The sequence below is a fragment of the Grammomys surdaster genome, unplaced genomic scaffold (assembly GCF_004785775.1).
Source record: "Grammomys surdaster isolate TR1022 unplaced genomic scaffold, NIH_TR_1.0 126391, whole genome shotgun sequence".
Classification (NCBI taxonomy): Eukaryota; Metazoa; Chordata; class Mammalia; order Rodentia; family Muridae; genus Grammomys; species Grammomys surdaster.
In genome coordinates, this window is record NW_021621185.1 from 8,500,530 (window position 1) to 8,525,428 (window position 24,899).

Here is a 24,899-nt window from a genome sequence, read left to right on the forward strand (position 1 = left end):
ACATGCTAGACTATAGACAGAACTGCAAATGCTTGCAGTATGTGTCTGTTTTTCTTTCAGATCACTAAAAAATTTAACATCAGTGCAAGGGCCACATGTTTCTCTGAAAATTTCCTACCCAGCCCCATTAAAAATAAGTTTGAAAGATTTTATTTCATCACTGACCACCTAGTTACTACAGGGCCTAAGCAGGTAAGTAACAAGTTTCCCACTCCAGTTTTAGAGACTAAGCATGTCAGTAAAATACAAAAATGAGGATAAGTCAGATTTCTTTTAAAAATAAATGGTAGAAAAGAGAGAAGTATGTCAGGTTAAAAAAAATAGCAGATAGGCTGTCATGGCTGAACACTCACATACAATCGGTGAGGACAAACTAAAGTGCCTTAAACTAGAGTATGGATCTCTCCCTGTTTTCCAAAGTCCACATTTACATTAACTCGTCTGTAGCCCTTGCACCTTATAAACTAAGGACAGAGATGAGTTACTGTCTTAGTGCAGCCAACATCAACAACAGGAACTGTACTGACAAAGTCAAGAAACATGGGTGGTTTTTTGTTTTGTTTTGTTTGTTTGGTTGGTTGGTTTTGTTACCACAGCTAACTTGAATGAAGCTATGTGAGGACAGTAAATTACCTTTATGGCAGCATCAGCCCTATATATGTAAGCTAGGGAAATCTCTCAATAATATTCTGTAGAATACAATTTAGGCCTCTCAGTTTGATCCTCAGCAAAGGGAAATAAACCTTGATTACTTATAACATCTTTCCCTGTACACAATATCTCTTGAGAAATGCAATCAAATGTTTTATGGATCTAGACCTTCAGAAAAACATTTTTATTGAGGAAACTTTATTAATACCTTAATACTTCCCTTAGTGGTTCTTTAAAAAAAAAAACTATTTTGATTCCTAAGAATACTGTGGTAAATACTGTTTTTAAGTCTGGTCTTTGAGAAAATACAGGAGGGAAGACATGTTCCGTAACAAATTATATATTGAGTAAATAAATGGAATTTTGTGAAAGAAACAATAAAAATCCCCCGAGTTTGCTCTGATTTATTAAAGCTTGAACTATCACTAAAGTAGAAAGAAAATTATAATAAAGTTAAATAGTAAGCTAATCAGTTATGCAAGCTATCCCTTAGTTTATTTTAACTTAACCCTTGTGAATATTTCACACAAAAATACATACACAAGAGCAAATGAACTATACAAACTAAATATCCAGCAGGAAAACAAGTACAAAATTAAAAGATGTGTAAGATGTTAAATGCCTGATGAGGTTGTCTTGCATAATCAAAGAGATAACCAAAACCATCTTAGAATTGAGAAAATATTCTAGCAGTTTGTTTAAACATAAAAGACATCAGCAATCTTTAAAATGGTCAAGTGGGTAACATGCAATAATTGGTACAATGACCAATAATATTTATTGAATTTCAGCTATTTACTGTTGTAAACATTTTAACAAAAGCATGAGATCTAAATACAATCTTTGACAATTCCAACAAAATAAGTGGTATGTTTAAAAAATAAAGCTGATGAGCAATAGATTCATCGATTTTATAGAGTCTTTCGACAGTTCCAGAAAGAATAGCACAGTATTTTTAAAAAGTATACAGCAAGATTGTTCCCATTATAATGTCACTCTGGAAACTGTAAATACAAATAAATTCAGTGAACAGTCAAATGGTCATGTTCATAAGGAAGAAATTACAGTAAGAACTGTCCTGTGATCCAGTTAAATTCTGTTGTCAATAAGATGCATTTCCTTGTCAGTTGATTTCATAGTTCCTTTTCCAAGAGACAGCAAAACTTTGGCAATTGGATATACTGAAAATATATTTTCAAAGTTCAAGACATAGTCAGTCATAGCATTTTTGTTGTTGTTAAGGGTGACCTATACACCAAGGCTCAGAGTTTGGTAGAGATTCCATGTGGAAAAGTGCACACTATTCTGCACAAATAGCTTACAAAGGTGCTGGCAGTGACTCTCCAGCAGGGTCTTGGGTTTTTGCTTGCATAGCTCACACATCACTGGAATGTGGAAAGGTGTGCTATCTTCTTTCTTCCTTCCTTTCTTTTTTTTTTTTTTCTTTTTGGCAAGAGCAAAGGAGACATGGTGATGTGAATTACCACACTGGGCATGCTGAATCCATGCAGAACACCAGGCTGCTACCTGACATCATTGGTTTTTGTATACTGGTTTTGTTTTTGTTGAAGCAGTTCTGTTATTGCCAGAAGCTTTTTCAGTACATGCTAGACACAGGAGAAACAGTGGGGAAAAAAATCACTAAGCAAATAAAGAGTCTAAAATTTCAATTATAGGATTTGATTGGTTTTAATAAAAGCTAAATCAAAGCAATGGAATTCTTAGGGTACTGGGATTCTCCTCAAGACATAAAATTTAGTTTTGGTTACTTAAACTGAGTATTTTTAGGTAACCAAAATAGAGAAAATCTTACTATGCTAAATTTTGTCATTATAAACCTTGGAAAATCGCAGGTAAACAATGGCAATGTTTTCTAGTTGTACTAATTAGATAGGACTGATTGGCTTCTAGACTCTCAGGCTAATGAGAATTTATAATCACCATTCTAATTTCATTTGCATAATCTCTACCAGATAAGAAGGGAATGCAGTGGTAGGTAGCATTTACTACCTTCTGAAACCATGGGAGAAATTCTTCACTTAGGATGTATCTTGATTTATACTTTCCTATGTGATTCCCTTTTCTCCCCATTTAACTTCCTTAGCTCAAGAAAGACTATCTCCAATGACTTATCACTAAGTCAATTAAAAAGATTTACAGTTACTGTTAGACAGCTAAAATCTAATGTGGACTAATGTTTTTTAAGGTGTAAGTTATGATCCACACTAACTTGAATCACTTTTGTATCATCTGTAGTCATTTTTCACATTTCTCATATAGTTTTCCTGGGTTTCACAAGTAATTTTGCTCATGCACTTGGTATGAGAGTAACTGAAAGAGTAACATGACTTACTACTAACATTAGCTCACTTGCCATTTTTACATGTACCATTTGTAAAATATGAACATTGCCAGTTTGTAAAAACCTACCTGCTGTACACCACGCTCATTACTGAGTGTTCTCAGTTCATCTGAATGAGCTACACAGATCTCATGCAATGCTGCTAAGTCACGAGACAGGTCAGTTCTAGAATGCTCTGTAGTGTCCGGAAGTTCAGGTACATTCTTTAAGGGAATCATAAAACTGCATTTAGAAATAAAAATCCTTGTAATCTCTTCTAAAATTATCCTAGCTAGGTAGAAAATGCTAATTTGTACAAAAATTTTTATTCAAGTAATTCTGCTAAACCTAGGTTGTAGAACCTCTATTTACAAAGAAGCCAGGTTCTACACTCTCCCATAGAATGACACTGTGAATTGTTTTCTTTTGAAACTTAGAGCATATGCAAAATAAATAATATTACAACTTAAAAAATTCCTAGACTGAGTATCACTATAGTACTCTATCTAAATTAACCAACATCTAAAGAGAAACTACATTAAGAAAGTATAAAAATTTACTTTGTTTGCAATGTCAATAGACCATACTCAAGAAAATTTCTAAAATATGAGATTATTGGACGTTAATGTGTTTAAGCTTCATGAAGTAACTTAGCCATCATAATAATTTTATAATACTGTATAACTGCATTAAATATGGCCTTGGAGTAAACTTTAACATGTGGTAGAATTGTCACAAATTTCTAAAAATTGAACAGTTTAGTTATTTCTTTAAAAAACTCAAATACATTTGTTTTAATTGAATCACTTATTTACTAATCACTGAGTTGGAATACACTACTACAGCTGAGTCTTCTACACTTGTGATGACATGAACTTGGCTCAACTCACACATACATGCTAATTTTGGCTTTTTCTCCATGTACACATACCACATTATGAATATATTTACTTTAAAATTCATTCAGTGTTAGAAATGTATATGATGTAGAAAATTTCACTTTACTAATTAGGGTCTAAGAAATTATGACTATATTCTTCAATTTTGTATCAGTTTAACTCTTAAAAGCTCAAGTGAGACATAGTAATTATACTATTTCATCTAGTTCTAACTCTAGTTCTAACTTTACTTCCAATATAAATGGCTTCAAATCTTGTTTCAGCTACAACTTAAAGGGTTAAATCCAACAATAGCTACAGGGTATGAAAAGACAGTCTGAAAGATGACTGGTTAAAAGCCACAATTGTGTATACTTGACATAAACAAGAATAAGTGAAAAAACATTTTGGATAGAAAAGATTTTACTTTGAAGTCCCCATTTTAAAATCTAAGGGTTATTACTTATATGGCTAACCTCATTCTCAAAGAACTTAAAAATTATATACATACCCCAAGTTCATCTAAAAACATGATCATGCGATGCTTATTACTTTTGATGAATGGATTGACACCTTCCATATAAGGCTCCTAAAAAATTAAAAACTTACATCTCATATGCCTTAAAACAACTGTTTTACAACGAAAAAACTATACATGTTGCAAGAATTAGTATTTATTCATGTGAACATTTTCTTCTAATATAAAATTTTGTGGAGGAATGGAGATTCAAAATTAAATAACAAATTAAATTATAAGTTAAAAATTATTAAACATATAGCTTGGCAGACACAGACTGTTTATATGTAGATCTAGAGTTAATTACTGGTAAATTATGAAGAATCCAACACATTATAGAGAATTAAAACACAGTGAAACCAAAAACTCCCTATGATTGCAAACCCAAATATGGTTTGAGTTTCAGGAAAATTCAGAAGATAACCCATAAATGTAAACTACTTAAACTAAAATCCTAACCCACTATAATTTATAATTTCTAGTTACCAAAGTATCGACAACAAGCTTCAAATGGGATAGTGTTCAATTGGAAATCCCAAAGATGTAGGCATGAAATTTTGAAGAACAATAATGAAACAAAGTTACACCCCTAGCAGATGAAGAGAGAGAAGGATCTATGGGACTGAAGAGATGGCTCTGCATTAAGAGCACTTGCTACTCTTGCAGAGGAGGAGCAGGGTTTAGTTGCCAGCACCCATATGATGGCTTACAACTGTTATGTTCCAGAGAATCTGCTGCCTTCTTCTGGCCTATGTAGGCACAAGGAACACAGTGGACTTAACATGCATGCAAGCAAAACAATCATACAGATAGAAGGAAATAAATCTTTTTGTATAAAAAAAAAAAGAGAGAGAGAAATGAATCTGGCACAAAATAAAAATAACCAATAGTGAAATATATGATAAAAGCTTGACATGTGCCATTTAATTATTAATCATACCCCAAAGTTTAGGGCAAGTCTGAAAGGAAGTGTAAAGAAGAATGACTACCTGTTACATCTGAACATCAGTTAAAGGACTGCATACTGACTAGTGGTATGTACATACTTGTGAGTTTGTGAAAAAATTTGTCATATACTAAGTCACAAAAGCAGATAACTGTACCATTCCAATCATGTTTTAAAGATCTGGTGTATATTCATTGTGAATTTAAATTTGGTTAACATATTTAAACATCAAAATATTTTTACCTTAGCTCCAAACTCCACGAGATTTGCTAAATTCTGCACAGATTTAGCCACTAATGTCAGTGTTCTTGCAGCAATCGGAGATGGGGAATCTAGAAGAAAATTGGGTAAGCCAATGACACCAACTCCAGAGGTTAGTTTCAGATAAATGGTCTAACATTTATTGGGGGGGGGGGGGGGGTCTTTTCGAGACAGGGTTTCTCTGTATAGCCCTAGCTGTCCGGGAACTCACTCTGTAGACCAGGCTGGCCTTGAACTCAGAAATCTGCCTGCCTCTGCCTCCCAAGTGCTGGGATTAAAGGCGTGCACGACCACCACCCCGCATTAATATTTCTTTAGTGTTAATACTAAGTCCTTTATTCAGAATAGTCCTCGAAAATGTATGACCTAATTCAAAATAACTTGAATTAAAAGGGGAAAATTGAAGACACTTATCAGTGCTTCTTGTTTTTTGTGAAAAGTACACTACAAACCTGAGTAATTCCCAACTGGCTGATAATATTTCAGAATACTTCAAAAAGCTGCTTTAGTGCTAAGAAGACTATCACTCACTCTACAAACCTTTTAGGACAGTGCCCAAAGCTAATTTCAACCCACGTAGGGGAGCATTTTGCAATCTTCGCAATTCCCTATTACCAACATTATTTGAAGGCCACTAGTTCACTTTAAAGATCAGTTTTTGAGTTCATAAAAAACTCCCGTGTAGAATATAGAAAGTGGAATGTAAACGAAAAGTATTTTTAGCTACCAAATAGAAACTGACAATTAAGGCCCTACCCATGTTCATGGAAAACATTGAGTTTCTAATCTCATGGCTGTTTTCTTACTTGAGTTTTACCAGGTACAAGGGGGTTGAGCCCAGGGCCTCATGTATACTCTGCCAGCGTTCCACCAGCTTAGCTACATTCACAGCCTGCAACTATTATATTTTGACTCACTGATTCAAACTGTATTGTAAAACCTAACACAAGATTAAAGTAGTTTAAGGCTCTCAAAAAATTCTATGCCTTTTAATTTTTATAAGGTTGTGTATATTTTGGTGTGGGTATGTACAAATGAGTACAGCTACAAGACCACAGAAGCAAGACCTAGTGTCTGATCCCTTGGAGCTGGGGTCATAAGTGGCTGTGAGCCATCTGACATGGGTGTTGGGAAGGGAATTCAGGTCCTCTGTAAGAGCAGTATATGATCTTAAACACTGAACCATGACACCAGCCCCCAGTCTTTTAGTCGTAATATGCATGTATTCAATCACTTTAGTAGTAAGTAAAAAGTAATTGCAGGAATGTGGTGAGTATGAAAGTAAAAATATTGAAAAAACTATGGTCTTCCTTTTGTTTTTAAGATATAGGGGACTCTTTCAGACTCACCCTTCATACAGATGGGCATTTGTAGGTACATACTACTGTGTTTAGTGACATAGTCTGGCTACATAGCCTAGGCTTGCCTTGGGCTTTTTTTGTGTGTGTGCCTTAGCATCCTAGATTCTGTGATTACAGAATTACAAAATGCATTCCAACTCAAATAATTTTTAATATAGCTTTGAGGTTCAAAGTATTAGCATAAAAATGATTGTTTCCTTCTATTAATATTGATAGGCTCATTGCAACATTGAAGTCATAAACATCAACACTTTTAAACTTACAAATCTTAAAATTCTTCTGTGGACAATTAGTGAAGAGCAAAATGGGATCAAGCTTATTAAAATGTAAGGTGGCTAATGTTTTGTAACTAAGGAATCCTGGGCTATCTTGGTAAATGTTCACAGACTGCTAATGTGGCTGCATCTTAGAAGAAAGTTTACCTTACAGTAACTTTGATGTAGACAAAGGACACAAGAGCCCTTCCTAATCTACAAACACTTGTCAGAGCCAGCAGGCCAGCAAGAGTGGTAAACATGCTAGCCACCAAACCTGATGTCCGTCCTGATTTCAATCCCAGGCACTCACACATGGTGAAAAGAGACAGTCATCTCCCAACAGCTACCTCTGACTCCTACATATGCTCAAGTGAGTACAATGTAGACTTTTTAAAATAAATAAATGAGTCACAGGAACACAAAAATCTAACATCTTAGATACTAAAAGGTAAGGCAGGGAATAGTGTGTCTTGAACTTTTTTAAATTTGATTTAAAAGCCAAGTATTTTTATCAAACATTATGAAAATACTGATTTTTTTCTCACTTGAAGATATATTAAAAGGTAATTACCGGAGATGATATTAAACATTCGTGGATTCAGGATAGCAGGGCAGATAAGCCGAAGAAAAACAAAACCACTAATTGGAAGGAAAAAACATTTTTTTTAGAAAACTATGTTTAAATTATGAACAAGTAACTTAAACTTAGAACCATAACTTTACTCTTAAACTTAGAACCATAACTTTACTCTCAACATAGGGAAGCCTAAATAAAGTTATTAAGAAACTTATAAAACAAACTTACAGATTAACTTTGGAAATTTTGGAAATTTTCCACTTAAATTTCTTACCTCTTTATAGGTTAGTACTTTGTTTTCTACTACAGGAAGCAGTATATTTAAACCATTGAGATTTGCTAGAAGAGTCAAGTAAACCTTCTATAAATATATAGTTCTGTAAGGGTCTAGTCATCCACTCTTCTCCTTGTCTTTTAAAGTTTATTTAAACAAAAAAATGTGTGAGACTGAATTAAGTTGGCTATATCAATACTTCTGACAACTTATAGAAACATTGGAATACACTGTCATTATAAGTGACTCCTGGACAAATGAAAATGTATTCAATAAACACTGAAAGTTTTTCAATGATACTACAAATTCTAAAATTTTCTTTAAAAATTGTTCAATTTCAAAATAACAGAACTTAACATGGCATATCAACAGCTGCCATGGTTGACATCAGTTTTACTTTGAGAACTGCAGTTAATGGAAGCTTTTATAGATACCCTACTCTGGTTTCTCAGTCAATAGTGTATGTTGTCATATACGATCAATTTTCACTTCTTAAAGAACACATGGTAATAATTAACCCTGACAAGCAGTATTCCACAGCTGTTAAATTCCTTCTACAGATTACTTACAATTAATAACTCTTCACATTTTGATTTCTTTTTCCCCTTAGTGAAGGTTCCTGGATAAGGTTTTCTAAAAACATTTTGATACTTTAGTAGGGTCTGGGAACTAGAAACCTGAAGTAGCAACACTAAACCATTAATAAATCTCAGTGACTGCTCCTGTGAAGACACCATAACCTGACCCGACCTAGAGGAACCACTGTACTCAGAGCAGCCAATAAGAACTCTCCCCCACAACCCAAAGCCCCAAAGCTACAGTCTGGGGCACTCAGGACCCATCATCCAACAAACCCCACCCTCCCCAACACCACTCCCCTTCCACCCCTCTCTTAGTCCTTTTTGCTGGGGCAGACTCCTTAGCTGGTCTGCTCCAGTAAAAGATGCTCCAACATATAACAAGGACACTTGTTCCACTATGTTCATAGCAGCCTTATTTATAATAGGCAGAAGCTAGAAACAACTCAGATGTCCTTCAACAGAAGAATGGATACAGAAAATGTGGTACATTTACACAATTGATTACTACACAGCTAGTAAAAACGATGACTTCATGAAATTCTTAGGCAAATGGATGGAACTAGAAAATATCATCCTGAGTGAGGTAACCCAATCACAAAAGAACACACATGGTATGTACTCACTGATAAGTGGACATTAGCCCAAAAGCTGGCAATACCCAAGATTCAACTCACAGAACACATGAAGCTCATGAAGAAGGAAAACTAAAGTGGGGGTGCTTCTGTCCTTCTTAGAAGGAGTAACAAAATACTCAAGGGAGCAAATATGGAGACAAAGTGTGGAACAGAAACTGAAGGTGGAGCTGTCCAGAGACTGCCCTACCTGGGTATCCATCCCATGTGCAGTCACCAAAGGCAAACACTTTTGCGGATGCCAGGAAGTGCATGCTGACAGGAGCCTGATATAGCTGTCTCCTTAGAGGTCTGCCAGTGTCTGACATATTCAGAGGCAGATTCTCACAGCTAACCATTGATTGATCATGGGGTTCCCAACGGAGGAGTAGAGAGAAGACTGAAGAAGCTGAATGGGTTTGCGACCCCATAGGGAGAGCAACAATACCAACCAACCAGAGCTCCCAGGGTCTAAACCACCAGCCTGGGAGCACATAGGGAGGGACCCATGGCTCCAGCTGTTTATGCAAGGGAGGATGGTTTTGTCAGGCATAGATGGGAGAGGAGGTCCTTGTTCCTGTGAAGGCTGGATGCCCCAGTGTGGGGGGAGTTCGAGGGTGGGGAGGTGGAGATGGGTGGGGGCACACCCTCATAGAAGCAGGAGGAGAGGAGATAGGGTGAGGGGAAGTGGGGAAAGGGGATAACATCTGAAATGTAAATAAATAAAATATCCAATAAAAAAAAGGAAAATGTACACACACACAAAAAAGCAAAACAAAAAAAAATCTCAGTCAAAAAATATTTTTAAGTTTTTAAGGTGATTTTAAATTGAGTAATACATGGGTACTACACAATTTAAAAGATGATTAAGAAGAGAAATCACCGTAGGCAGCAAAAGCCTCTAAAGCATTATTAATCCAACCAGAGGACTCCCTGTTTTATTAGTTTGACAGTTATGCATATTTAAAGCATGTTATGTACAGAACAAACAGCTGCTCAAATAGTATGCTTTTCATTTTCTCATTCCTACAGTTCTTCAGTATGTCTTGGCACAACTAACTGATGGGTTTTGGTAGGCTGTTTTATTCAGTGGTAAGAATCAAATCCAGGACCTTTTAGTGTTAAGCTAGTGCTCTACCACTGAGCTATGCCCTTAGGCCACTATTAGAAATTCTTTCTGTCCATGAGAAAAGAATTCTCTTGACAAAATTTACATTAGAAACATGTCTATAAAAATTTTCCATTTTTACGTGTACTGTGTATTTTCCATAATACTGTAAAACTGCTGTATTTGATATATTTCTACTAAATTTCTAGTCACTGTGTACTAGCTGAGATATGCTTACCAAAATCTTTGAACAATATTAAGATTTTAGATGGTTTTAGAAATTAAGTGTATAACTTAAGCAAACAGTTTAATCTCTCTAGATCTGCTTCCTCACTGGATAATAATGATGGCTGCCAAAGCCGTTCTTAGTTACTGACTATGACCAGACTGAGTCAGCTTCAGAATTACAAGGTATGACTGGAGATTAGCCTGGCATCCTAGATGCTACAAACTAATTAAAATCCAAATGGTTCAATTACTGTATTTCTCCAAGCAACAAGTTTCTATATTTCTGCCTATGTATACAAATCAGTGTATGTTGCATATAATGTCTATAACAAATGAAGAAGTGACTCTTACCTAACAACTCTTGTTCGCATGGTGTTATTTGTAGGCCACTTATGCTGAACTGATTTCTGTAAACACCCATAAATATATCTCAGTGTCCTGCCAAAATAACATAAATGTCTCAATACAGAAATTGAATATCATCATCATATTAATCTAATAGCAGACAGATTTTTAATTTACCTAAACTGTATACCAAGTTTTAATGCATCTGGCTTTCTCATATAAATAAGGTTTTGTGAAAAGTAATGAGGAACACATTCAGTAATGGATGTAGAAACAATCCAGTGTGCTTAGCTCAATGAATTGTAAATTCTGTGTTAATGAAACAAGTTATTAGAAATGAGAATAGAGTAATTAAAACAGCACATTTTCTATTACTTTGACTCTTCCATCTAAACAAGTGAGTTTTCTCACACTAACTTAATCAGACATTAATACTGACATCTTATGTACATCTTAAACTTCTTTTGTCTTTGTTTGCTGAAAAATTAATGTTAGGCAAGAAATAAAGGCTAAATTTCCAGATACTGTCCTCAGATTTGAGACATGTCAATCACTCCCTAAGCTAAAATATAAGCCAGTCTTACTTGGTCTACATTATACAATTTAAATTGTAAGTTCTGTGTTTAGGTTAACCTAACCATGCATTTCTTGCCTCAACCTCTCCAATTCTGGGATTACAGGCATGTGCCACAATGTCTGAAATTTCATCTAGCTTCTTTAACAGTTATTCTTTTACTCTCTTTTCCTTAAACATAATCCATCTTTTAAGGACTGAAAGTCTGAGTATAATGCCGAGATAACAGAAATCATTCATTAAAAGACAAATCGAATTAACAACTTACGGTGGAAGTATTTCTGAAGCCATGAATATTTTCTCCACAAGCTCTGAAAGTATGCTCAATAGGTGTGCTAAATTAGTGTTCACATCTTCATTTTTTTCTAACTTTGATGGACTTAACTAAGAGAAATACAAATTTATTTTTTGTGATTACTGAATTTCAAGTAAATCGTGGTGAATGAGCGGATATTTTCAAATCTGTTACCTGTTCCACATATACAAATTAAGTTTGCTAAAATTCATTCTCAGTTTCTCAAATGAATATTAAACTACTCAGTTCTGTTTATGTTTTTAGTAACGTTCAACTTACTTAGTGGCTAAGGAAAATAACCAAAATATATTAAGTAAAATCATGACCCTTCTCAACTTTTCAAGTACACCCCTCCTCCCCACCATCCAACTGTTTGGTCTGCCAGATTTATCTACAAATCTGAAGGCTATGTCAACTTTCATAGTAAGGGTAATTATGGGATTATCTTCAACTTAAAATCACTCATTTTGTTGTGGTAGAATTAACATTTTACAGCTCAAGTGTTAAAAAGTATTTCCTTATTTTACTGAAACTATATCAAGTCTTATACTTGATATACATTTATATTCTCTTCCTTTGACATTGCTCTGTAGCATTCATGAAGTAGAACAGTCATGTAAGAGTGAGTCTACTCATGATGGTATGGGTTGCCTATAAAGTCACAGTGGAACCTTAATCATCTTTAAAAGATTATTTCATTTCATCTTCTCTTAATCCCTGCCATCCATAAAATAGCCCAGAAATCCCTCTAAGGAGACGATGTTATAACATTTTGCTCAAGGTAAGCACCCTTTGACTGCTGTCATGGCACTCATTATCCACTTGGGAAATTCCACATCCGACTGCACACAATGGGCAAACCATAAAACAAGCCTCCACGAACTCATGTAAAATTAACCTTAGTCATAAGACTTAGGTTCCATTCCCAGTATACTTTACTATATACATGAAATCATCCAAAGTTTTTAAAATACTTTTTTTCAATAACAGATACTCAACATGTACAGCAAAAGTCCCTAGAAAAGTGTTCAATTTATGTTATACACATTTTCTTTAAGATCATTAACATAGTAAGAGAAATGGTCAAAGAGCTTTGTATGTACTCAAGGAGAGGCAGATTATAAATATATTAGAAAGCATAATTGCATTGATAAATTTCAGAAGTGATGTATTTTCCTAAATATGTAATTTGTTAAAAGTTCTCATTAAAATAATGCTATTTGCTGCAAAGATTAAAACTATAAATTCTTACCTCACATGATTGCTTGCTTTCCATTATCTTTAAAATGGAGTCTTTCAAAGCATGATGAACAAATTGTGTGGCCGTGGCTTTCATATACTGCTCCATCAAGGTACTTGCAAGTGTTGTAGCTCGAAATAGGGTAGTGGCTTCATCTACACAAAAATGGATGTTTCATTGTATTTATAGAACTGTACTAATATAACTAAGCTGGAAATTATTTTTCTTCAGTAATGTGCTTTTTACATACATATGTTGAGGTTAACAGGCATGAATTCACCTTACCTCAGTGATTTAAATCATAACTATCATGTGAGAAAAACTAAAGCACCATCATGTTCATATGAGAAGTTAAGATTCAAAATAGTTCTACAGTGTGTTGAACACCAGTTTGTGATAAACATAGGAACCATATCTTGCTTTGCTTTCTACTGATTTCACAACCAAAAACAAATAATTTCACCTCTGTAGTGGTTTGAGTAAGAATGGTCCCCATAGGCTCATATATTTGAAGGCTCATTTACCAGGAATTACACTTGTTGAAAAGATTAGAAGGATTAGGAAGTTTGCCCTTGTTGGACAAAGTGTTGTCACTAGAGATGGGCTTGAGGTTTCAAAAGCCCATACCAAGCCTGGAGTCTCTGTGCCTATAGATCAGGATGTAGCTCTCAGCTACTGCTACAGTGTTTGCCTACATGCTGCCATGCTTAATACTGTCAAAATGATAATCAATTAAATCTCTGAAACTGCAAGCAAGGCCCCAATTTAAATGTTTTCTTTTACAAGTGTTACCTTGGTTATGGTGTCTCTTCACCAAATACAAAAAATATGTACCATTTTATCTATTCCTTGACAAATTAATTTTTATGATTAAAGAAGGCAAGCATTGTCACCACATCAAAGTGCTGGGAGAAAATAGATTAGGAATCTGTGAAAAGCATAGTAATATGTTACAGTGGCCTTGAGACTGATAAATAATCTAGAAATAAAATACACCAGTATTCTATGACTTCTACTCATGAGTTACTAAGTAAAAACTAAATATCACACCACTGTTGATTACACACCGAGTGATCAGGACAAAGAAATCATTTTCTTACAGCTTCTAATATTTATCTGTCATGACAATTGGAAATAATAATGCATTCCCATATTAAAGAATCTCACATCCTTTTAAAATGATTTGTTTATTTAATACATTTAACAAATAGTTATTAAAACTATCATACATCCATATATTACCTTCCATACTTATCTCTCTGTCATTTAGTGTGCATAACAACAATGATTCAAGCTTTTCATGAAGAAATATCTTCAGTAGGATGCTGGCCAGTAGTGTTCGGTCTTGTCCACATACATGTGATAAAGCATAGACTACATGAAGCTCCTTCTGCAGTATAAGCTAAAAGTAACATAAATACAGACTGTTGAGAGTACACACAGCAAAAAATATCACTGAAAAAACATTGAATACGACTTAAAAAATGACTTTGTAGCTTATATATTTCTAGTCTTATTAAGATCAAAATCACATTATGTGTTTTACATCTGGCTACTAGTCTGCCATTAATATAGGGCATTACTATTTAACTTAATGGACTTTTATTAAATAGTAAATATTTCTATTTAGTATCATTAAAAATGATTAAACTAGTAAACAATACCTCTTTAAATTCACTGTACTCTTCTTCTGGCATGATTTTCTCCATGGAGTATCGTGCTCGAACACGCAGAGATCCTGGTTCAATACCTTTTAGTGGTATGTGGGAACTCAGCAGAAACCATTCATCTGTGGCATGTCCTTTCTGTAACCTGCTCAACTGACAACGCATAAATACTGCAAAGGAAAAACCAATTACTGTATTAGAAAACCACAATGTTCATATAATAAACTTTTCTTGATAATACTGTTCTCTAGTTTTAAATGCTGTTCATTAAGCAAGTTTTCAACACTACCACAAAGTCAACATGTAACTGTTTTATTCCTTCATTTATTGAAGGCCTGCTATGTGATATTCTGTTGTAGTATGAGAACATGGGATTAAGAAATGATTAAGAATTAATGTCTGATATGCATACAAAATGTCTTAAGCTATCGAAGAGGATGCAATTCACGTGCTTCAACAGTAGATAATACTTTTGGACACAAGGATACATAAATCAGCCTAGGGGAGTTAAAAATCTGTTCCAAACAAAAAACTGTGAGTTGAGTTACTAGTGAGGTAAAAAGGTAGAACAATAAAGACCAGATCCAAATAGACAGTACGGCATTTTTCTGTGCCATTACTCGGATATTATAAGTAACAGAGAAATACATAAAAAAAAAAAAGGTAAGCAATTACAGACTCAACACTCTATTCAGAGAACTACAGGGCTCTGTCATAGTACTGCTTACCGTAAAACTCTAAGTTGTAAGAAGACATAAACCTAATTCACCCTGATGTGAATCATTAAGTCACAGTGTCATCTATCCTACCAATAATATGGGAAGAAATGTACTGCTTGGAATAGGAACTGAGCATCTGCTATTAAACATCTAAATTTTCTGTGTATGTTTTTCTTTTTCTTTGCAGGTTTAGGTTTTAATCCCCAGCCCTCTGCATGCTAGACAAATACTCTACCACTCAATTACATAACTCTAGTTTTAACATTACCTTTAATATGTGAAGTGTAGGAAATTAGGGGACACTTAAAAAGTAAAGAGGATTAAAAAACAATCACTATCATTTTCTCATCTTGTTCTTTGGGAACAGGGAAGTGAGTATTTGTATATTTTAAGCTGTAAGGACTTACAGTACATACACTTTAGCCATTTTGTTCTTTCTTTCCTTCACAATCTCCTCTGAACAATCAAAATATTTAGAAGCAAATTGTTACACAGCATGTGTTTCACTTCTTTGACATATCATAAATTCTAAAAATATATACAATATGCTTTTATTACTTTAGAAAACTTCATATTCAACTTACAGATATCTGGATCTTTGCTTTTCTTTGTTTTGTTACTAAGTGTGATTTCAAATCTATTGATATCAGGAGGAAGATCACTAAAAAAAACAAGGAGAAAAATTAGAGAAAGTTCTAATATCAAACTACCTTATTTCTGTTTTAAAAATTCAGTGTGTTAGATTTAAAACAAGATTAAGCCATTAATAATACATTAAAACAAAATTAGGAAATATGGAAAACATTTTGTCATTACTTTTGAGTAATCAAAATATGAAAAAAAGCCAATAGAAAATACTATTAAAACACCTAGAAAACAATAGAAACTTAAACAGATATTTTATATATAAACAGCAGGAGGAAAATATAATTATGATTCTAAAAGCTGATTAAATATGATAAAATATGACTTACTCAAAGACAAACTCCTCTGACCATACTGGGTTTTGCCCCTCCCTTGCATGAGTTTTTGCTACTTGGACGCTATTCAAGTAGATGTTACAATATGGATTAGTAAAGTGTTTGACTGGTAGTTTATGGGCTTCTTCAATATGTAAAACAAGGCTGCTGACCTAAAGAAAACACAAAAATACATATCCAACATTTCAAGACTTGTATATGAGGCTTCAAAACCCAAAAAATAATGACTCTTTTCTCAAAACAAACAAACAAACATAAGCTTTGCGAATCAACTATCACCATCCACATCGAAACTACAAATATCATAGCTTACAGTAAGATTTCACTACTCTAATAAGAGTTTCATGGTTAAGGTAGTCTAAGACATTAATTTTACCTTCTGACGTTTCAGAAAAGACAGTAATTCCAAGAAACTAACTGTATCACTAGTGTGGGTGCCAGACCCAACTCTCTACCACCTAGTATTGCTCTTCCTTTACTATGAGTTACGTCACCTCTAACAAGTCAGTCTCAGAACTTCTGCTTTTTCATACAGTAAAAGTACAAGACTACATGCCATGTTAATGACTGGAAACAACTCACAGCCACACAACAGATTAAATGACACATCAAAGGGACTCAAGATATTAGGTGTGATTTTTACATGTACAAATATACATGACAATTTCTATATATTTAATATTTAAATCATAAATATAATTAAATATAATTGGGACAAAGACCAGGGTTTATATTATGAAGAGTATTTCATCACCTAAATAAACAATTTTTCTATATACTTCCAATAAAATAGTATGTTAAACTCAACAAGCTTACTAGAAATATCCATTAATAGGGGTCACTTTACTCTATAAATATCTTGACTTTCTCCAAAAACCACATCAAAATCTGATTTGAAACAACAAAGGAAAAAGGTGAAGGCCAAGAAGTAAGAACTAAGTCAGTTCCCACGGTGGCACACACGTGTCATCCTAGCATTCAGGAGAATGGTGCTGGTGAGTTACTGTAAGCTTGAACCCAGGCTAGGCTACACACAGAAACCCTATCTCTAATCAGAAAAATAGTTAAGAAAAAGTATGTAGCAGTACATAACCAAATAAAGGAGTTTAGCTGAACTTCCAATAAACAAAAGCATAGACGTTTAGTTTTTATTAAGATTGCTTATTTCCTAAAAATAATGTAGTCAGTCTCAAAAAGTCTATACCATGAAAACTAGAAGTTTTCAAGGATACTACCTAGAGCAGGATTAACTTTTCAAAAGTACCTTTCATTCTTCCTAATTTGAGAATTTTTCAAGCAAGAAAAAATAGGCATAAGATGGGGTTAAGTGGAAAATTAATCCTCTGTATTTATTTAGAAGCTGACACAGACTAGAAATGAGAGTACATATATAAAGAACTCTCTTTGACAAAGGAATCTGCTACCAAGTCAAGCAAGTGACAGCAAAGCTTAAAAATGCCTGAAAAACTACCTTTCTACTCTTAAGAAATGTTAGCAAAAGTAGCATACTTAGAAAAAACAGAGCAAAGTGAAAAGAAAATTAACTATTACAAGTTAGACAAAATAAAGGTTCACCTGACGAAGCCGTTTATTAGATGTCCCTGGGCTACTTTTCCGTAAACTGCAAAATGCTTGCAGACCTTTCATCCAATCCTACACACACACAAAGAAAACAACAGTGTAACAAAGAAACAGACATGAGTTTATGCAATTATTAATTTATCTTCTTTGTATTCATTATTTGCTGTTTGTACTTTGCCATTGCTACTCTCAAAATATACTAGAGTGTAATTTCTTTCTGTCCTACCAAAGTGAAACAAAAAAAACAAAATAATAGTAGTACTGTCTCTAATATTTTTATTAATTTCTAAGTCTAAGGGCCTACTTAGGATCCAAAGTATTATGGTCATATGGCTCACATCTGGGCCTGGCAGATGATGTTCTATTCCTAGCCACTTTCGTTCATTTTAATCTAATTTATTTTTCAGAGTTTCCTCAGACAACAGTCATATCTGTACAAAATACAGTTAAATACTCGGAAATATTACAACTAACTGGCTTACTGTTAGATTATATTGAGAATACCTCTAACTTACGGAAATATGATGAAATGACTACTTTCAACTCAATTCATAGAGTATTTAACGGTCAGTTTTAAAGGGCACTTTTCATTCTTCATAACACTTCCTTGTGTGTGTTAAATAGAAAAAAATATCAAAAACTATCAACAAACCTTTGACATGGAGTTTCTTATTTGTTAAAATACTAAGACTTTAGCCATGCTTTCGTAACACTATGCTGTGGCAGTTTTGTATGCTAGTTAATAAGGAAAGTTAGGCGAATACCAAGATGTCAATAGTTTAGGAAAACCTGATCTTACCTCTGCTTGTTCTGGAGTTTCTCCTGCAAAGTAAAAGATGTAATGTTCTTCACTAAAGTGCTGGACTACTATCTGAAAACAGTTTGGCCTTGGAACACATACACACACACACACGGGTAAAAAAAAAAAAACGAAGAAAGAGAAAAATTATTTAGAAACAATAATTTATTTACACCAACTTTAAAAAGCCACAAAGTGTAATTTAAGATTGCTATAATTTTTAAACTTAGAGTAGATATTTCGTTCTGCCAGATTGAAATATCATGCATAAGTTTTGCAAAATTGAAATTCTCTCATTCAATATTTAAACTAAAGAGCAAAATTAATATTAAAAAAGAATTACAAAAAGAAAAGTGATAAAATAATTTTAAGTAGAATTTCTAGAATTACATGAAATTAATACACAGACAGTGTGTGCATGCACTGAAAAGTAAAAAGGAATGTTCTTACTTAAAAAATGTTAATCCTTATCTCTAAGCAGACTGAAGTTTTAATGTCTTGTATTATAATTTTCTATTTTCAAATATTTTACAGTCTTGATTGTTTTCATCTACTAGATCAAAAATACCACCTCTCCTACAGCTCTTGCTCTATAGTTTAATGACCTACAATGTTTGTTCATACCTTCCTCCAGTATGAATTACAATAAATCGCTTGTCAGGTATCTGGTCTGGCAATATGCTGACTATCCAGTTAAACTTGAAAATGCTTAATAAAGTGTTAAACAGGAAGTGTTCAGAACTCAAATATTATGTCTGTTTCTGTAAACAAAGATTTTTATGCTTTGGGAAGATCATAAAATAATGGAAAATTGTGAACTGAGAATTTCTAATTTAAACATAATGTAATCTAATTTAAATATAACGTGATTGCAATTAACTATCTAGAATGGCAAAATGTCCAATACTAGTAAATGACCATGTGAAGAAATGAAGAACAGTACGAATTGGGAAGCTTGAGAAATAAGCTCATTTTGGGGGAGATTGAGATTCCCCATCCTGTTTCTTTTCAACCTTTTCATAAGATATGTGGGAACAGCCAAAGCTATGAAGCTGATTTCCTAAGCAGCAAGCAGCAAGTGAAAAGCTATCCAAAATCCCCAGAAGTGTCACCATGATTAGGGAGGAAAATGGAACTCAGAACCCTCAGTGAACAGACACCTGAAAGTGACTACATCTTCACATAAGGACAAACCAAAGAGTTTTCCAACTTCAAAACTCAGTCTTCAGTTGACCACCATAGGGTATGGGAACACTAGGTTCTGGAAGCAGTAACATCATTCAAAGCTTTTCACACAAGATATCTATCATTCATGCAAGCAGAAGCAGATAATAGAACCAGAAACAAATTAATGAAAAGTGAAAAGGAAAAGGACAGGAGAGGACAAATAGCCAAATATAATGTACAAGTAGGTATAACTTAAATCTTTAAAAAAAAAAAAAAGCAGTACAGATGAAGAACTAGATCTATAAAAAAAATTAAACATCTCAACTGAAAATGTGATCAACAAAATTAATCAGACTACTTAAGTGAAGATGAATAAATTAGTTAAGTGAGCTATCAAAAGGAAGTACCTAGCTTGAAGAAGAGGTCACAAGACTAGATGTAAAACACAAACAAACCGATATATTTAGCTATGTGGGACATGAAACATGTTTATTGCAGATCTTAGAAGAAATTTTGCAGAAGCACTGCAAAAACATGCCAACAAAGATTTTTCTAAAGCTGAAAGAAGACAACAGATCTCTCATTTATGAAACTAAAATCATTAGAATTTAAAAAATATACAGCAGTAGGCATATTCTGGTTTTGTTAAAGGAAAAACCTTCAAAGCATCCAGAAAAAGATTAATTAGTATTAATATGTAAATAACTAATATATCTAAGAGAAAAACTGAAGTATCAGTGAAAATGATGGAAGGCAATAAAGCTATCATCAGTATGGTAAAAGAACTCAGAGAGGATTGTTAATGCAGTGTGCTGTGCTTAATGAAGACACATTGTTCAAGCTGGGAAAGAGCAATTGACTGCTTACTCAGCTGTATGAGTTTCATGAAAAATAGGTAGAAAATCTAAGAAACAGAAAACTGCTGCTCTGTTTTCCTAGTCACTCTCCAAAAATAGTACATACTGTAAAAAGAAGATACTATACTGTCCTATTTCAGGGACAGAGATTAAGATTTGAGCTTTGTTTTATAGACATAACTTTTTATATCAAGTTTCAGACCTGGTATCATTAAATGTTCACATCATGGTACATTTAAAGTATCATATAAAGAATTTCTACAAGGAACTGTAGACTAGACTCAATCAATGAGGATAGTGATGCTACATGTAAAATTACTTCTTTCCAACTGTCAGAACGTGTCTTTGTTCTATTCACTCCTTATTCAATAAATATGTGATGTAAGAGTTATTCCCACAAAGAGGGTTTTTTCCTACAGAACATATTTTTGAACTCTCGTATCAAACAGTCATAGTCTGATCCCGTCATACAAAAACAAAAAACACATGAGGCTGAAGTACCTTGGATTTTATTACAGCCTTCATGTTTGTTTTTGTTTTATAAATAAAATTGTTTAATGTGAATTCAGGTCTATACACAAAACCAGCCCCATATTGCTTATTTTCAGGAAATGTTTGGTTTAATTTAGGCGGCTTCAATTGGTTAAAGTCTAAGAACTACACTCAATCCTTTCTTGACACAGGTGACACTTATTCCTATGCTGCATGCCTTATAACTGGGAAAAAAGTGACATATCATGTCCATCCTGTCTCCTTTAGTGAATCCCTGTGTTTCTAAAAATCCAACATTATGTCCTCCTCTAACTGATTTTCTTAGCTCTAATAAAGACACTTTTGTACATGAACAGTTCTTTAATATGGAGAGACGACTTGAAAGGCCTTTTTCTGCCACCTTGTTCCAACCTAGCCTTTCATATAGTGAATGTTTTGGGGGTGCATTTCTTACCCTTAGCATCCTGTTTTGTTTTAAAAGAAGGAAGAATAGCAAAGTCAAGTGAATTTATGAAATACTTAGTAGCTATTCCTACTACTGAGAAGCCATTCCAACAAATTATACACACAGCTTAGTCAAAAGCTGAGAAAAAAATTACCCTTAAATAAGTTTACGTAATTTTATGCTCTTAAAATAGATTAGGCTAGAAAATGGTCTGAAAACATCTACTATTGTTGTTAATGTCTTACCTGCCAAAGAGACTGTCATGGACAACGTAGACAGAACACACACTGAGATCTATCAGCCCTTTTGGTTTTGTAGCTCGTTTTTCACTTTCAAAATAAATAAGTTGGGCATCACTGCCCTCTAAGATAAAATACAAATTTTTCCATCGTTTTCCTTTGCCTGTTAAAAAAATATTATCTTTCCTTAGGAACTATGAAATCATATTTTCAGAATATTTAATACATTTCAATTTTCACTCTACATTTAAAGAATAGATCAATCCATATATAATTACAAAATGCCTCTAACATGTAGAAAGAAACACTTATTACTGATTGTTTAATGAGTTAATGAATAGTAGAGTTCATTAGAATATTTAACTTTGTCTTCAGAAATTTCATTATAATGTTTAAAATTCTTGTTTTAGAGTCATTGTTTACCAGCAACATCCACCTCAATAACTTAATATAAAACTGAGGTATATTTATAAAATAAAATTTTAGTTCTCTGAAATCCAAGTGCCATAAAGGAATTTCTCTAAGAAATCATAGCTGAGAGCCTGAAACTGCATCATGATTTAATGGCACACTTCAAAAAAATATAAGCTTGTTCTAAAATCCTGGTTAGATATTAGGATTTAATAAACTAATCCTAATGCTAAGCGTTCTATGTGCAAGCTCTGAACAAATGTCAGTCACTAATAACGGATGTCAGAACTGACGTCTTGCAGCATGTTTTATATATATTTATTAAAATCCTACATTAAATCCTTAGTCTTAAGAGTTTACTTACCCTTCTTCAGAAGATAACCTTTTTTAACAATATTTTTATAAAAAGCATCCTTTGTTTTACGACGAATTGTATTATAGATTTCCTTCCCATCCACAGTGTCATTGAGTACTTGTCCTTGATCCTGAATTGTAAAAACCATTAAAATTATTTATGAAAATATATCAAGTTACTAATTAAACACAAGGATAAAATATTTCTAATACTAAAATCAAAAAATAAGTATTCCAAAGAAATTCTCAGAAAGGTTTATCATTTCATGAACAATGTTGCATGGACAAATGATATTTCAAACCTCATTCAGCTTGTATTTTATGGCAAATGATACAGTTTTGATCTATTTATCCATAAATGAACTGGCAAATCAGGAGGCAATGTGAATTAAAGCAAAGTCATGTTTGTGAATGTTCTTTACCTCTGACAAACGCCATGTACCACTAGAGAACTACACACTTGAATCAGACCTATGTATCTCCCCTTAACCCTCAGTTCAACACACACCTGGTATTTATAAACTGTCTGTTTAAAATCCATTTCTTCCTACTACCTTACAGCTTTCTTTTGCTTCACCACTTTGAAGGACACTTCCAAAACAAGAAAGCGTCACATCTTTTTTCACATTAAAGCACCATATTTATTATAACGCTTACATATTTCTTTTTCCTTAGGGATATGTAAAGTAAGACTACAGTTTTTATAGTTCCTATATTCTATCTATGTGTCAATGATGAAATGTTATACTTTGAATTCCATTTTTCCTATATGCTCTAGGTTTTTGTTATTGCTTGACTTTACTAAAAACTAACAAGTTTTAGTAATGCATAAGATATTTGACATTAATTGCTAAGTTGCCTAAAGAATAACTGTCACAAAGAATATAAAGAAATCATGATCTTCACAAATAAACTAATTTTGAATTGTATTAAGGTATGCAGAACTGAATTTCGGTATTCCCATTTCTTTATAGTAGTTCTTTTATTTTCGAAATATTACTATTTTATGGTATGTAGCCATTTGGGGAAGCTTTGTATGTCTATTCAACTTCTTGAAAACATAGAACATTAAGCTATTTTCATGATCACCATTCTATTTTAAGACATTCTGTTATTTTATTTCCTTATTTAGCAGTTATGCCAGGCACTAAAATGTTAACAAGCATTAATTACCCTCTGATAAAGGTGGCAAAATGTCCTACATGCTAAATTCAACCCATTATCTCTTTTACTTTGTTGCTGATTTGTAGTACTGTGGTTTAAACCTAGTGCATTCTGCATGAAGCAAGTGCTGTACTACTTAGTTATATCACCAGGAACCCCACCCCCAAACCCAGTCCTCTGGTTTTGTACAAAAAGTTTTACTGAACCACAGATGATAATTAGTAATGACTTATTTCCTGGTTTAATACAAACTTGTACTCATCCCTTTTTATTTCAGTGAGCTGTAGAATATGGCACACCTATCATTTAAGACATAACACATTCATGACTTCAAGGTAATCTCTACATGTTGTGTGTTTCTATGTATGTAGATGTGTCTGGATGTGGAGACCCGAGGACAAAATACTGACCTTTCCCAGTCACTCTCCACCTTACCCTGTGGGACACTGTATCTCCCTCAACAGAGATACCTTGCCAATTCAGAAAGACGGGTTAGCCAGAGACCTCTAAAGATCCTTCTATACTTGTACACTACTGCATACAGCTTTTTTTAAAGTGGACTTTGGGAAATCAGTTTGTTCTTATGTTTATATCATAAGTACTTTACTAACTGAACCATCTCTCCAGCTTTATTAAATATTAAATTAAGATACAGTGAACTACAAATTAATAAAGGATGCTAGTAAGAATGCAGCTTCGCTTGTAGGTAAGAATCACTAAATGATAGCAAGTCATGTGTTCCTCACTCTGACCCACTTTCTACATAGTTCGGAACAAGAAACCTCAACTTACACAGTCCTTGAAACTAGTGGATAAACTGAGAATACACAGGCTACAGAAGCCAAACTTCAATTCTATTACTCGATGACTAGGAAAACACCATTTAACATTCCAACAATCTACACTCATCACAGATCACTAATATATATTCTAATTAGAGAAAGTCAGTAAATATATGAAGTAAATTATACAGTAAAGA

The 24,899-nt window shown here is 33.6% G+C and overlaps 1 protein-coding gene across 1 annotated transcript in view; it reads right to left on the bottom strand.

The window, feature by feature from the left end:
- Positions 1-1,039: 1,039 nt before the first annotated feature.
- The window catches only part of Rasa1 (RAS p21 protein activator 1), a 77,630-nt gene continuing 53,770 nt past the window's right edge, over positions 1,040-24,899 (bottom strand). The window contains exons 10-25 of the mRNA XM_028760215.1: positions 22,767-22,887; positions 21,998-22,154; positions 18,792-18,879; positions 17,987-18,064; positions 16,406-16,563; positions 16,016-16,092; positions 14,710-14,882; positions 14,288-14,447; positions 13,058-13,200; positions 11,779-11,894; positions 10,943-11,029; positions 7,784-7,851; positions 5,577-5,665; positions 4,382-4,459; positions 3,082-3,216; positions 1,040-2,258 (exon numbers count right to left, since the gene is read on the bottom strand). Coding sequence (XP_028616048.1) covers positions 2,175-2,258; positions 3,082-3,216; positions 4,382-4,459; positions 5,577-5,665; positions 7,784-7,851; positions 10,943-11,029; positions 11,779-11,894; positions 13,058-13,200; positions 14,288-14,447; positions 14,710-14,882; positions 16,016-16,092; positions 16,406-16,563; positions 17,987-18,064; positions 18,792-18,879; positions 21,998-22,154; positions 22,767-22,887 — 1,812 coding nt within the window. The 3' untranslated portion in view covers positions 1,040-2,174. The remainder of the gene's footprint in view (positions 2,259-3,081; positions 3,217-4,381; positions 4,460-5,576; positions 5,666-7,783; positions 7,852-10,942; positions 11,030-11,778; positions 11,895-13,057; positions 13,201-14,287; positions 14,448-14,709; positions 14,883-16,015; positions 16,093-16,405; positions 16,564-17,986; positions 18,065-18,791; positions 18,880-21,997; positions 22,155-22,766; positions 22,888-24,899) is intronic.